Source organism: Hemitrygon akajei, chromosome 27, assembly GCF_048418815.1.
Source record: "Hemitrygon akajei chromosome 27, sHemAka1.3, whole genome shotgun sequence".
NCBI classification, from domain to species: domain Eukaryota; kingdom Metazoa; phylum Chordata; class Chondrichthyes; order Myliobatiformes; family Dasyatidae; genus Hemitrygon; species Hemitrygon akajei.
In genome coordinates this window covers 26,946,704-26,959,581 of record NC_133150.1, presented here as the reverse complement: position 1 = coordinate 26,959,581, position 12,878 = coordinate 26,946,704, and the positions used below count along the sequence as shown (strand labels likewise).

General features: G+C 37.7%; 1 protein-coding gene across 2 annotated transcripts in view; it reads right to left on the bottom strand.

The window, feature by feature from the left end:
• Nucleotides 1–12,878, bottom strand: part of LOC140717198 (SRSF protein kinase 1-like) — a 70,502-nt gene that overhangs the window by 31,208 nt on the left and 26,416 nt on the right. Inside the window, exon 1 of one of the 2 annotated variants that reach the window (XM_073030507.1) lies at nucleotides 2,553–2,699. The exons of the other annotated variant lie outside the window; for it this stretch is intronic. Coding sequence (XP_072886608.1) covers nucleotides 2,553–2,623 — 71 coding nt within the window. The 5' untranslated portion in view covers nucleotides 2,624–2,699. Of the gene's footprint in view, nucleotides 1–2,552; nucleotides 2,700–12,878 lie in introns of those variants that run through there. 2 annotated transcript variants of the gene reach the window in all.

Here is a 12,878-nt window from a genome sequence, read left to right as displayed (position 1 = left end):
AATTGAACTAGGGAAAAGCCAATGATGTAACAGATGGAGATGTGATGTCATAGTGACACAGAACATGTCAAACTTAGCTGCATCAATGAAATCAAGATTTTGAATAGTCTGGCTCAGTGTCAGAAATTTCATGAGATGGAAATGTTTGCCTGAGAACTGAATTTATACAAGATATTAGCTTCAATTCTCCAATATTTTTTGCTCATCTAATTTGGATTCCAGAGAAAATTAAATTGAAAATGAAGATAGTAAAAAATAGCAGAATGTCTAGATATTTGCAGCCATAAATTTTGTTTAATCAGAATCAGAATCAGACTTTAATCGCCAAGTACCTATGCACATACAAGGAATTTACTTCCGGCAGATGTTGTCTCTCTGCTCATAACAATAATAATGATAAATATAAATGAAAATATAGATTATACATACAGTAGTGCAATCCAAGTAATAGTTAGCCGACAGTTAACCGGCAGTTAACTGTTCAGCAAAGTGACTGCAGTAGGGAAAAAACTTCTCCAGTGCCTATTAGTCTTATACCAAATCAAAGTAATCTGCAGGATTCGGTCAGGTTTATCACATGCAAATCTGAGCACCAATTAATACTCCGTTCAAAGTAAAAACAAACAACCACAAGATAATTATTTTCCAAGCATCAGAAGACAATGATCATGAACAGAAATCTTGGCAAAACTATCTGGCAAACACACGTGGACTAATCAATCTATTTGAATACTAGATAAAATTGCATGACTAGTTTACTCCATGCTTTAAAACAAACCACACTGCAAAATTATTTTACTAGGGATTCTATACAAAGACTACGTTGGCCCTTTGGAATGACTTTCAAACACACGAAAAATAAGCATCCTTGTGCCTGTTACTGCACGTCAAAGATTAGACCAAGTTGTCCATTTTAAAACTGATGCTGTTGAATGTTTCAGGAGTGAAGGAGCCACTATCACATCAATTCTGTTATGGACTGTTTTTTTGAAAAAACAAATCAAATTCCCCACCATCTAACCTTTAGTCATATCTTAAGAATTTGATCTTTATTTCATATTCATAAGTCATCATGAAGATTGGGAATTATAAAGAAATTACTATAAATTAAAGAAAAAAACTTAGTAATTGTGCACATTAAGATTTGAATACACAATTAGCTACTGCCTCAGATACATTTGATCTGTCAGATTGATGACAGTGGTGGCTTAGGGTCATTATATCAAACTTCCCTCCTCCCCACAGCAATTTGCTTTGCTTCCTTAATCCCCATATAGAGACCAACATGTCTCACCTGCCATTTTCTTTCACAGCACTCGTGCTTGTATAGTTAAATAAAATCCAACACAATCTTTCAATATTAGCATGGAGTAGGTATCTGCTGCAAAGATCTTTATTTCTATTTGACTTGCACGTTTTTCTGGATATGGAGCGATACTACTGCTGCAAAGAAGCTGGAGATCTTGATGTTTGCAGATTTAAGATACTATGATTCAGCAGCTGTTGCGCAAAGGATCAATTCTCTTTATGTGAGTATTGTTCCTAGTGTGCCAACCTATTTTAAAACTATAGACTTTCAATTTTAAATAGGTACTCTTGAAAATTTATTCATCTAATTTCAGACAACAACATTTCAGGTTAAAACTTTTACACTACAAATTATATTTGAAGCCTCCTATTACATCAGATAATTTAATGTTCACTGTCTTAATTACAGTTAAACAAATGATGTACTTGGAACTCAGATTCCAAATTAGCCAGACTACAGTATTCTGAAGCAAACATCAGCACACCCCCACCCCACCTCCTTACACAGTGACAGAAGTTTTATATCTAGGCCATAACAGACATTTTATATTTTAGTTCAAGGTTGACTGTTCCAACTTTTGTCAGGCTAAATGGAGACAAATCAATCTGACTTATAAATTTCCTAACAGCAATGAAGCTTTCACATACAGCTATGCAAGCCCCACCACACCCCTACTTCCCTCCCACATCAATGCATGAAACCAATGACAAGTCCACAACACAGGTTACATATATATATATAGAATCAGCCAAACAATAGCCAGTAAACTGGAGCAAATTAGCGAATGTTGTATAACTGACTGATAAAAAATGGAGCATTTCCTTGTCAAGACTGCATTCTAGGGGACAAATGCAATAAAAGAAAGCTCACAGCTTTTCTTTAAAATGGGTAAAGGATAAGAAATTCTGGTTACTAAGGTCAGTGCTTACATGGAAATGCAAGTACTTCGTCAAAACACTGCTTTCTCTGCAATGTACATGATTTGAATATCAATTCACTAGCCATGGCAAAAATAAAAGCCAAAAAGACTATTTTAACAAGACACACCTGTAAATACTTGAACAACCTGACAGTGGTAATTTTTCATTTAAAAAATCACTCCGTTTACCATGTAAAACAAAAGCATAATTACACACAAGTATTCTGTCATATTTAATACTATTATTTGAAAACTAGCTGCACAAACCAAGGAAAAGCTTGCCATCAAAAGCATTTTTGAAACATAACAGAAGATCTACAATACCTGTTTGAAGCTCTGTTACCCATTGGCAATGGCAGCCCTGAAGTCAAATCAGAGATTTTCTGTAAAGCCATCGACAAAAATTTCAGCTGCCTTTGCCAGAATACACTGCAGGCAGCGATCAGCCTCCTAGCTGATCGAGAGTCTTCTTACATCATACGCAGGAAATGGTCTACCAGTCTACCACCTAGCTGCAGAAAGGCTACACTGCATTGCAGGTGAGCACCCTCCAGTTTAAAAAACATTGTCTTTATATTCTGGACGCAAATATTGTATGGTTCAATATCATATTAAGGATATTTGATTTACTTTGATATTACGAGTGATGTGTAGACCTAAATTCTGCTTCCCACTCCTACCCTTTTTGCACAAAGGGTGGGAGTGGGAAGCAGGAGAGCGGTTGGGTGCTTATGTCTTCCAGGTACTCAAAGCCATGCAGTGTAAAGATGACAAATATGCTGTTTGTCAGAGATGGGGATTGGTTGTGAATCTTTAAAGCGTATTGTGTTTTTGGGACATTCCTGAACAGGCTGAAATGACAAGGTACCATTCCAAGGAGGGTCAAGCCAATAACAGCCAACTCACTTAGAGTGGAGGGAGGAAATGAGAATGCAAATATCTAATCAGCCAATCATGAGGCAGCAACTCAATGCACAAAAACATAGACATGGCTAAGGAGGTTTTGTTGTTGTTTAGACCAAACATCAGAAAGAGGAAAAAATGTAATGTAAGTGATTGACTGTAAAATGATTTTTGGAGCCAGATAGGGTGGTTTGAGTATCTCAAAAACAGCTGATCTAGGATTTTCACACAGTCTCTGAAGTTTACAGAGAATGATGCAAAAACACATCCAGTGAGCAGCAGTTCAATGGGTGTAAATGCCTTGTTAATGAGGGAGGTCAGAGAATAGCTAGACTGGTTCAAGCTGACAAGAAGCCAATAGCAACTCAAATAACACATCCTACAATAGTGCTGAGCAGAAGAGCATCTCGGAACGCACAACATGTCAAACCTTGAACTGGATGGGCTACAGCAGCAGAAGACTACACTGGGTTCCACTCTGTCCCTAATAAAGTGGCCACTGAATGTGGATGCCATGCTTATGCAACAATCTAGAATCACCATTTTTTGCTATTGGATTTCTCTGCTTGGGGTCCAAGAACTCCTTCAGTCAAGACAACAGCAGTTCTGCAATGATGGCTGTCCCAATTATGACAGGGAACTTATGAAGGAGTTTTCTTTTTAAGTGGAAAGGCAATACTTACAAGTTAATTTGTGTATGGGTACCTTCTACATTTCATAAAGTCATCCTTCATGAGAAACTGCTACAGAGAAAATTAAGTCCAAAATGTTTTTAGAAAAAAAGTTCTCCATGGAGTTCAAATGCCTTTTGTAACTTTTCTTCAACTGCATGGATAGTCATCATCTGGATAGATAGTACAAGATTTTGGGCTAATGGATTTTCTAATGAACTACAAAATAGGCAACACTGCCAATTCACTATTATATATTCTCATACCTCCTGCCATACCCATCTCCTGGTGCTTGCTTTTCAAAATCCATAATCCAAAAGATGACAAATTATTCCAACTACCTTAAAATAACCTTCTGATAAATTGAGACCAAATATTTCTGAGATTATCCTGTGCTGTTGCAAGTGTGTGAAGGTAACTATTTGCAGTGCTTGAACCCATCTCATTTTGGAAGGCATTGTCTATTTAGCTGGTTTCTTGGACAAGTAACTGAAAACTCAAAACTGGATCAGAAGTTATTAGAAATAAATCTTTAGTTTCAGAACTGAAGTTAATACAAAATGCAACATCATTTTTTGGAGCTCTGCTACAAAAGCATTTGATTCTTGAGCTCATATATAATCTGACCTACTTTCTACAGAACTGAATTTGAGTTGCTATTGAAGCAAAGCTAACAATTTATATTTTAAACCATTTGCTACAAGACATCCTAGCTAAACATTGATTATTTCTTGTACACCACTTAAGCTTAAGGTTCATCAAGAACTCTCATTTCAGTCTTATCAACTGATACAGCTGAAGTTGAAAGATACCAGATTTGCACATTTAATAGATACTGAAAAAGTTCAGGACACAAGCTCTAATTGTTAGCGAGGAAGCACAAATTCAAATTAGAGGAAAAGATTGCTTCCAAGAGAACCTAAGAAGAGTACTTACCACAGCTCTGTTTTCCAATATTTACCATACGGCAACTCTATCAATCTGTGTCATTAATCTCAAACTCAAAATATAAAGAGTAAAACATACATATGAACTAAATATACAAATTTAATTCCGTTTGATATATGCCTCAGAAACATTCACAGGCAAAATAATTTCAAACCACAATATAGTCAAAAACCTTTTATAGCAATAGAGTTTACTACATTATACTAGAATTGATAGCTAAAAGTTGCTGGAATACATTTCCTTTACCCCGTAGCTGTTAATAATGAATCTGTAAAGATGAACTGCAATCTTAAAAGTACATAATTATTTAGTAATACAGTGCAGTAACAGGCCGTTTTGCTCAACAAGCCCATGCCACTCAATTATAGCCATGTGGCAAATTAACCTACAAACCCATAGATGACACCAGAGCCTCAGAAGAAATCTGCACGGTGACTGGGAGAACTTACAAACTCCTTACTGACAGTAGTAAATTGAACCTCAGCCACTGGCTTCACTACCATATCAGTGCATACATTTTCAACTCACTGATGCATTGATGGGTCATCTTTTGAAGGTTCTAACGTCCTCAAATACTTGGGGTCAAATGGCACTTTGAAGATCAGGATAGTCTCCTGACCAATATACTCCCTCGGCTAACACTTCAGATTATCTGGTTATTTATCTGTTTGGGCGGATTGCCAAATTGGCTGATGTTTTCCTATACAAAATTCAAAATGCTAGATTACTGGAAGACCACCTTGATTCAAATAAGTGTTTTATTAATAAAAACAATTTCTTCACTGACAGCCTCAGATGAGCCCAGTTTAAAAATACCCAAGCAAATTTCTAAAAAAACAGATGGTTAAACACAGCACCAAAACGATCTACATTTTAACAAAACAGCGATTTTCAAATTTGTAATCCGTCTTCAAAGAAAAGCACAAAACAGAGCAACCACTTTTAGCTCACTATGTTTTTGTTGACACTTTATTACAAGTATCAAATTAATCCCATGATCAAGACCTTTTCTGTATGGCTTTCCTTTAACTTATTGTACAATTTCACTTTCACTATTACAAGTGTCTTGCCATTCTTTCAGGCAGTTTACTTTCAATTATAAATGTAAAAAAACTCATATCACTTTAGATTCTTTGCCAGTCATTAATCTGCCTATTATCATTATGATCATACTAGCTTCAGCAGAATAACCTGTCCAAATATTACGCTATATTTCTAGAGACCCACAACTTAAGTCTCCTTCACATATCCAACTTTCCTCTTTAATTCTTTTGCACACACTTCAAAGTAAGTTATCAAAGTACATGTATGTCACCATATACAAACCTGAGATGATTGTCTTGCAGGCAAACAGTATAGAAATAACAGAATCAATGAAAGAACACACCCAACAGGACAGACAACCAATGTTTAAAAAACTGCAAATACAAAATGAAATGAAAAAAATGAAATAATGAATAGGCAATAGAGAACAGACATTTTAGACAAGTGGGAAAAAATTAGGGTATCAGTAATAATCATACACAACCAACACATGTATCTTCCAAATAGGCAGCAACCAAAGTCATATCAAAACCTGGGTACTGGAGTTAAAGCATCACCATGTGACACCTACAAAGTGTGCTGGCCAGATCTGAACAAGCAACTTCAACTGTGCCTATTCCAGTGATATAAAGAAAGTTAACTCTTTGGTTTTGTCCATTATTAAAGCAAGAAAGGTGAATGTATTTTAAAATAATTTAAAATATCAAAATAATTCTATGTTCTTCAAATATTTGTATATTATTCAAATATTTGGTCTTCTGATCCTATAACCTCTCCAATTTGCCTACACAAAAATTCAACAGCAGATGCCATTTCATTGGCTCTTCAGCCAACTCTGGAATATCCAGACAGTGAAGATACATACTTCAGTAAGCTCCTCAATTACTACAGCTCAGCATTAAGTACCACCATCCCCTCAAAACTGAGTAAGCTTCAAGGCCTAGGCTTAAATAGCTCCTTGTACAATTGAAACCTCTATTTCCTCATTTGCAGATCCCAGTCAGTTCAGATTGGCAACATGCAATGGTGAGCACAATACTTTACAATACAGGTTACCTGGGTTCAACTCCTGCTGCTGCAAGGAGTTTGTATGTTCTCCCCATGGGTTTCCTCCAGAGACCAAACATGTACCAGTTCATAGGTTAATTGGTCATTTTAAATTGTCCCGTGGTCGGGCTACGATTAAATTGGGGGCTGCTGGGCAACATAGCATGAAGGGTAGAAAAAACTTATTTCAGTGTCTCAATAAATAAAAAGACTTCAAAAAGCACCTCCTCCATAATCACCATCAGAACAGATACACCACAAGGAAGTGTTCTTAGCTCCCAACTCTACTCGCTTTATATTTATGACTGAGAGTCTAAGCATAGCTCCAAAGCCATTTTCAAGTTGCTGATAACGCTATTTGTTATTGGCAGAATTAAAGGTGGTGACAAATCAACATAGGAGGGAGATTGAAAATCTGGCTGAGTGGTGCCACAAGCTCTCACTCAATGTCAGCAAGACCAAGGAGTTGACTGACTTCAGGAGGAGGAAGCCAGAGGTCTGTAAGCAAATCCTCATCAGAGGATCGGAGGTGGAAAGGGTCAGCAATTTTAAATTTCCCCATGCTATTATTTCAGAGCATCTGTCCTGTATGGTTCCAGTATGAAAGCAAAGTATGACAGTGCCTCTACTTTCTTGGAAGTTTGAGAAGATTAGGCATTCATCTAAAATTTTGACAAACTGCTATAGATTTGCAATGGAGAGTATATTGGCAGGTTGTATCATGGCCTGATATGGAAACATCAATGCCCTTGTACAGAAAAACCTAAAAATACTGGATAAGGACCAGTACATCACAGGTAAAGCCCGACCCACCATTGAGGATATCTACATGGATGCTATTGCAGGAAAGCAGCATCCATCAAGGACCCCACCATCCAGGACATCCTCTTTTCTCACGAGGTACAGGAGCCTCAGGATCCACACCACCTGGTTCAGGAACAGTTATTACCCCTCACCCATCAGGCTCTTGAACCAGAACTTCACTCACCTCATCAATGAACTGTTCCCACAATCTATGGACTCACTTTCAAGGACTCTTCATCTCATGTTCTTGATATTTACTGGTTATTTATTTTTATTTCTTTTTGTATTTGCAGTTTGTTGACTTCTGCACATTGATTGTTTCTCCTATTGGGTGTGGTCTTTCCTTGATTCTATGTATTTCTTGTATTTACTGTGAATATCTGCGAGAAAATGAATCTCAGTTGTATATGGTGACATTTATGTACTTCGATAATAAATTTAATGTGAACATTTTATCTATTTGATAGGTGTCTGTTCTATTCTTCTGACAAAAGAAAATCACTTCATAATCTCCAGCACCAAGACTACCTTTTGTCTTCTCAGTTTACTTGCTAATGTGTCTATTAGTTATCCAAGCAAACGCTGAAAACCCATTTACACAGATTAGGAATTTTAATCTGGTCAATATCACCAGTATTTTCTAGTGCAGATGTTTGAGGGACGAACACCAGAGATTCAAGTAATTCACGATGAACATCTGAATTAGGAAAATTAACAGATTTAGAAATAGATCTTGGGTTCTCCAAAAAATTATTCAACATTCATTTGAGTCAATCTTAGCACAGTTGCCTGTATTGTTCCCAATACCTGTACTGTTCATTGCAGTGTAGCGGTTATCACAATGCTATTACAGCTCAGAGTGGAATTAGGAGATCAATACTGGCATCCTGTGGGTTTCCTCCAGGTGCTCTGGTTTCCTCCTGAAGTCCAAAGTAGTGCAGTTAGTAGGTTAATTAATCATTGTAAATTGTCTTTAGGCTAGGGTTAAATTGGGGGGGTTGCTGGCAGTGCCACTTGAAAAGGCCAGAAGGGCCTATTCTGCACTGTATGTCAATAAATAGGTCCTCTGTAGACTTGTTACAACACAAAACTCACAGGAGAAGCATCCAAATATAACAGCAAAATAAATCAGATTGCACAAGTATTAATGAAATGCTTAGGAAATGTCTTAAAAATGTGGGTTCATTTTCCAGAAGAAATTTCCCTTCATATACTAGTGATCTGGACCGATAATAGAACAAATATCAAAATTCAGGGTGTTGTGACTCAAGGAAGAAAAAGGCAAATGAATGAGGGCAAAAGTGACATGAAAATATGGAGAAATCAAAGTTATACATCAAGTCAGAGGAAATACGAAGATATTGCTTTGAAAGTGAATGGGTTGATGCTTTTAATAATCAAAAAGCAGTTGCAAAATAAAGTCATGAACTTGTAAATTATAACAGGCACACATTACACAAGATACTCAACTTCGTAAATGTGAGTCCAGTTTAGCTATGTTGATAAAGGATCATAAAGGTTGAGCACAATTTAGAAGTCATTTACCAAGCAATATTGAAGATGTAGGCATTTATTATAATCACAGAAACTGAGCTCAAAGGACATAATAGAAATACAGAATGCTGATTTAAGAAGCATAATTACAGATTTTACCCTGAGTTAGTAACTGTACAAATTTCATTTTCTTCAATCACCACTTTAATAAAAGTTAATTTTATTTCTATGCAATGAAGTATTAGAGAATCAAACACAAAACAAAAAGCTATACAAGTTCCACGCATTTCCACATCTGCTGAATAAAATCAAACTGGTGGTGGTGGTGGGGCGTGGCAAGGCAAAACTGGAGTGCTGTACTGATTTCCATAATGTCCAAGCATCTTTTGAACTCACTCATGCTCAATTTGCAACTGAGCGTGCTCAGACACACAGCACAAAAAAACACCTTCCCATCTCAGTTGTGACTGCTTCAATAAATCTGAACTCAGATCTTGAACATTTTGAACACCTGCCCTGCCATTCCCTCTCAGATCCCATCACCAAGTTCTTCTAAACTCCAGAGAGCTTCTGCCAATCTTAACTATTTGACTATTCCAAATATAACTGGCAAGTTTAAACACAATGAAGTACTGAAATTATGACCCACAGCATTAAGTTTACAATAAAAACATTTTACATTCAATTTTAATGCACAATTTTAAATAAAGCAAGTGTAAAATTCAATGATGTTTCACCATTTAAAAAATATTCTTGTTTTACCCACAGAGGAGATGCTGCAGATGCCAGAAAACCAGAGTAACAAACACAAAACATTGGAGGAACACAGCAAGTAGTATCTACAGAAAGGAATGAAGAGTCTGCAATTTGGGCTGAGACCCTTCATTGGGTCTGAAAAGGAAGTGGGAAGCAACCTGAATAAAGTGGGAAGAGGGAAAGGAATACAAGCTAGGTGATAGTAAAGCCTAGTGAGGGGGAATATAGGTCGATGGGGAGAGGAGATGTGGTGAGCAGCTGGGAGGCAATAAGCAGACACACAGATGTGGTAGTGAGTCTCCTCACCCCACCGTCTTATTCGGGCTTCTTTCCCCTTCCTTTCCAGTCCTGATGCTGGGTCTTTTTCCAAAACATTGACTCTATTCCTTTACATTGATGCTGCCTGACCTGCTGAGTTTCTTCAGCATTTTGTGTGTTGCTCTGGATTTCCAACATTTGTAGTTGGAACTTCAAACATCCCCAAAAACAACCCCCACCCCCAATAAAGAAGGTAATGTCAGCAAATATTAAAAATGGAGTTCTTGAAAATGTCAAAATAGAAAGCAAATTTCCAAGCTTTATTTTTCCAAATATGATGTATTAAACAAATTAAAATGAGCAAAACAAGAAATGTTAATAAATGGCATTTACTATTAACTCTGCTTTTTAGTAAGATTGAACCTCCAATCCAAAGCCAAAGTGGGGCAAGATAACTACTCAAGTTATATTTAGAAACCCACAAGCTGAATGTGTAATGAGAAGTGCTGAATCCTTGAATGTACCACTTAACACATGCTAGGAGCAATTTACAGTGACCTATAAAGCTGAAAAGTTCAGGCACATATGTTAAGGGCATCATTTGGCAGACAAGCATTGAAGAAACCCCTTTGTTATTAGCTTACAAGTAACATTTTCTTGATGGCATCTGAGTATTTTCTCAAATAAAGTTTAAAATAGTGGAAAGTAGCAAATTTATTTCAATTAAAATACCAAATAGGACATTACTGAACTAGATTTCATCAAGAGCACAACATATCTCAATTGCTGCAGGGTGGCTATTTTCAGAATTCCATAGATTAACAAGTCAACACTGAAATGCACAAACACGAGGTCAAAATTAACTTGATTAATGGAACTTGACTTGGACTTTACATGTACTAAATATGCATCAATACCAATCTCTCCCTCAGGTCAATTCCCATTTGGAAACAAGCAATTCAAAAAAGACGGCAAGCAGAGCTGCTGCCTCACAGCATCAGAATTCCAGTTTCAAACCTGCCTGTGTGTAGTCTGTTCGTTCTCATAGAAACATAGAAAATAGGTGCAGGAGTAGGCCATTCGGCCCTTCGAGCCTGCACCGCCATTCAGTATGATCATGGCTGATCATCCAACTCAGAACCCTGTACCTGCTTTCTCTCCATACCCCCTGATCCCTTTAGCCACAAGGGCCATATTTAACTCCCTCTTAAATACAGCCAATGAACTGGCCTCAACTGTTTCCTGTGGCAGAGAATTCCACAGATTCACCACTCACTGTGTGAAGAAGTTTTTCCTCATCTCGGTCTTAAAAGGCCTCCCCTTTATCCTTAAACTGTGACCCCTCGTTCTGGACTTCCCTAACATCGGAAACAATCTTCCTGCATCTAGCCTGTCCAATCCCTTTAGAACTTTATACGTTTCAATAAGATCCCCCCTCAATCTTCTAAATTCCAGCGAGTATAAGCCTAGTCGATCCAGTCTTTCTTCATATGAAAGTCCTGCCATCCCAGAAATCAATCTGGTGAACCTTCTTTGTACTCCCTCTATGGCAAGAATGTCTTTCCTCAGATTAGGGGACCAAAACTGCACACAATACTCCAGCTGTGGTCTCACCAAGGCCTTGTACAACTGCAGTAGAACCTCCCTGCTTCTGTACTCGAATCCTCTTGGTATGAATGCCAACATACCATTTGCCTTTTTCACCGCCTGCTGTACCTACATGCCCACTTTCAGTGACTGGTGTACAATGACACCCAGGTCTCGTTGCACCTCCCGTTTTCCTAATCGGCCACCATTCAGATAATAATCTGTTCTCCTGTTCTTGCAACCAAAGTGGATAACCTCACATTTATCCACATTAAATTACATCTGCCAATAATTTGCCCACTCACCTAACCAAGTCATCCTGCATCCTCTTAGCATCTTCCTCACAGCTAACACTGCCACCCAGCTTCATGTCATCCACAAACTTGGAGATGCTGCATTTAATTCCCTTGTCTAAATCATTTATATTGTAAACAACTGAGGTCCCAGCACTGAGCCTTGCAGTACCCCCACTAGTCACCGCCTGCCAATCTGAAAAGGTCCCGTTAATTCCCACTCTTTGCTTCCTGTTTGCCAACGAATTCTCTATCCACATCAATGCCATACCCCCAATATTGTGTGCTTTAAGTTTGCACACTAATCTCCTGTGTGGGACCTTGTCAAAAGCCTTTTGAAAATCCAAATATACCACATCCAGTGTTTCTCCCCTATCCACTCTACTAGTTACATCCTCAAAAAATTCTTTAAGATTCGTCAGACATGATTTTCCTTTCACAAATCCATGCTGACATTGTCCGATGATTTCACCTCTTTCCAAATGTGTTGTTATCTCATCTTTGATAACCAACTCTAGCATTTTCCCCACCACCGATGTCAGGCTTCTCCTAACGACTGCATAGATTTCCTCTGGGTGCTCCGGTTTCCTCTTGTGTCAGAGATATCTGGATTGGTGTATTAACTGGCTGCTGTACATTGCTGTTAGAGTACAGATGGTTGATGGCTGGTTGCAATCTTGGGGGACTACTTCCATACTATTTTTCAATCAGATTTTTTATCATGTCTATACCTGTAAAACTGTATCAAAGTAACAACTATTTAACAGAGACTGACAGGATATCCCAAGACTGAAAGAATGCTCATGATGATCATGAAGGAAAGCCAGTGACAAAAGAGAGGGGTC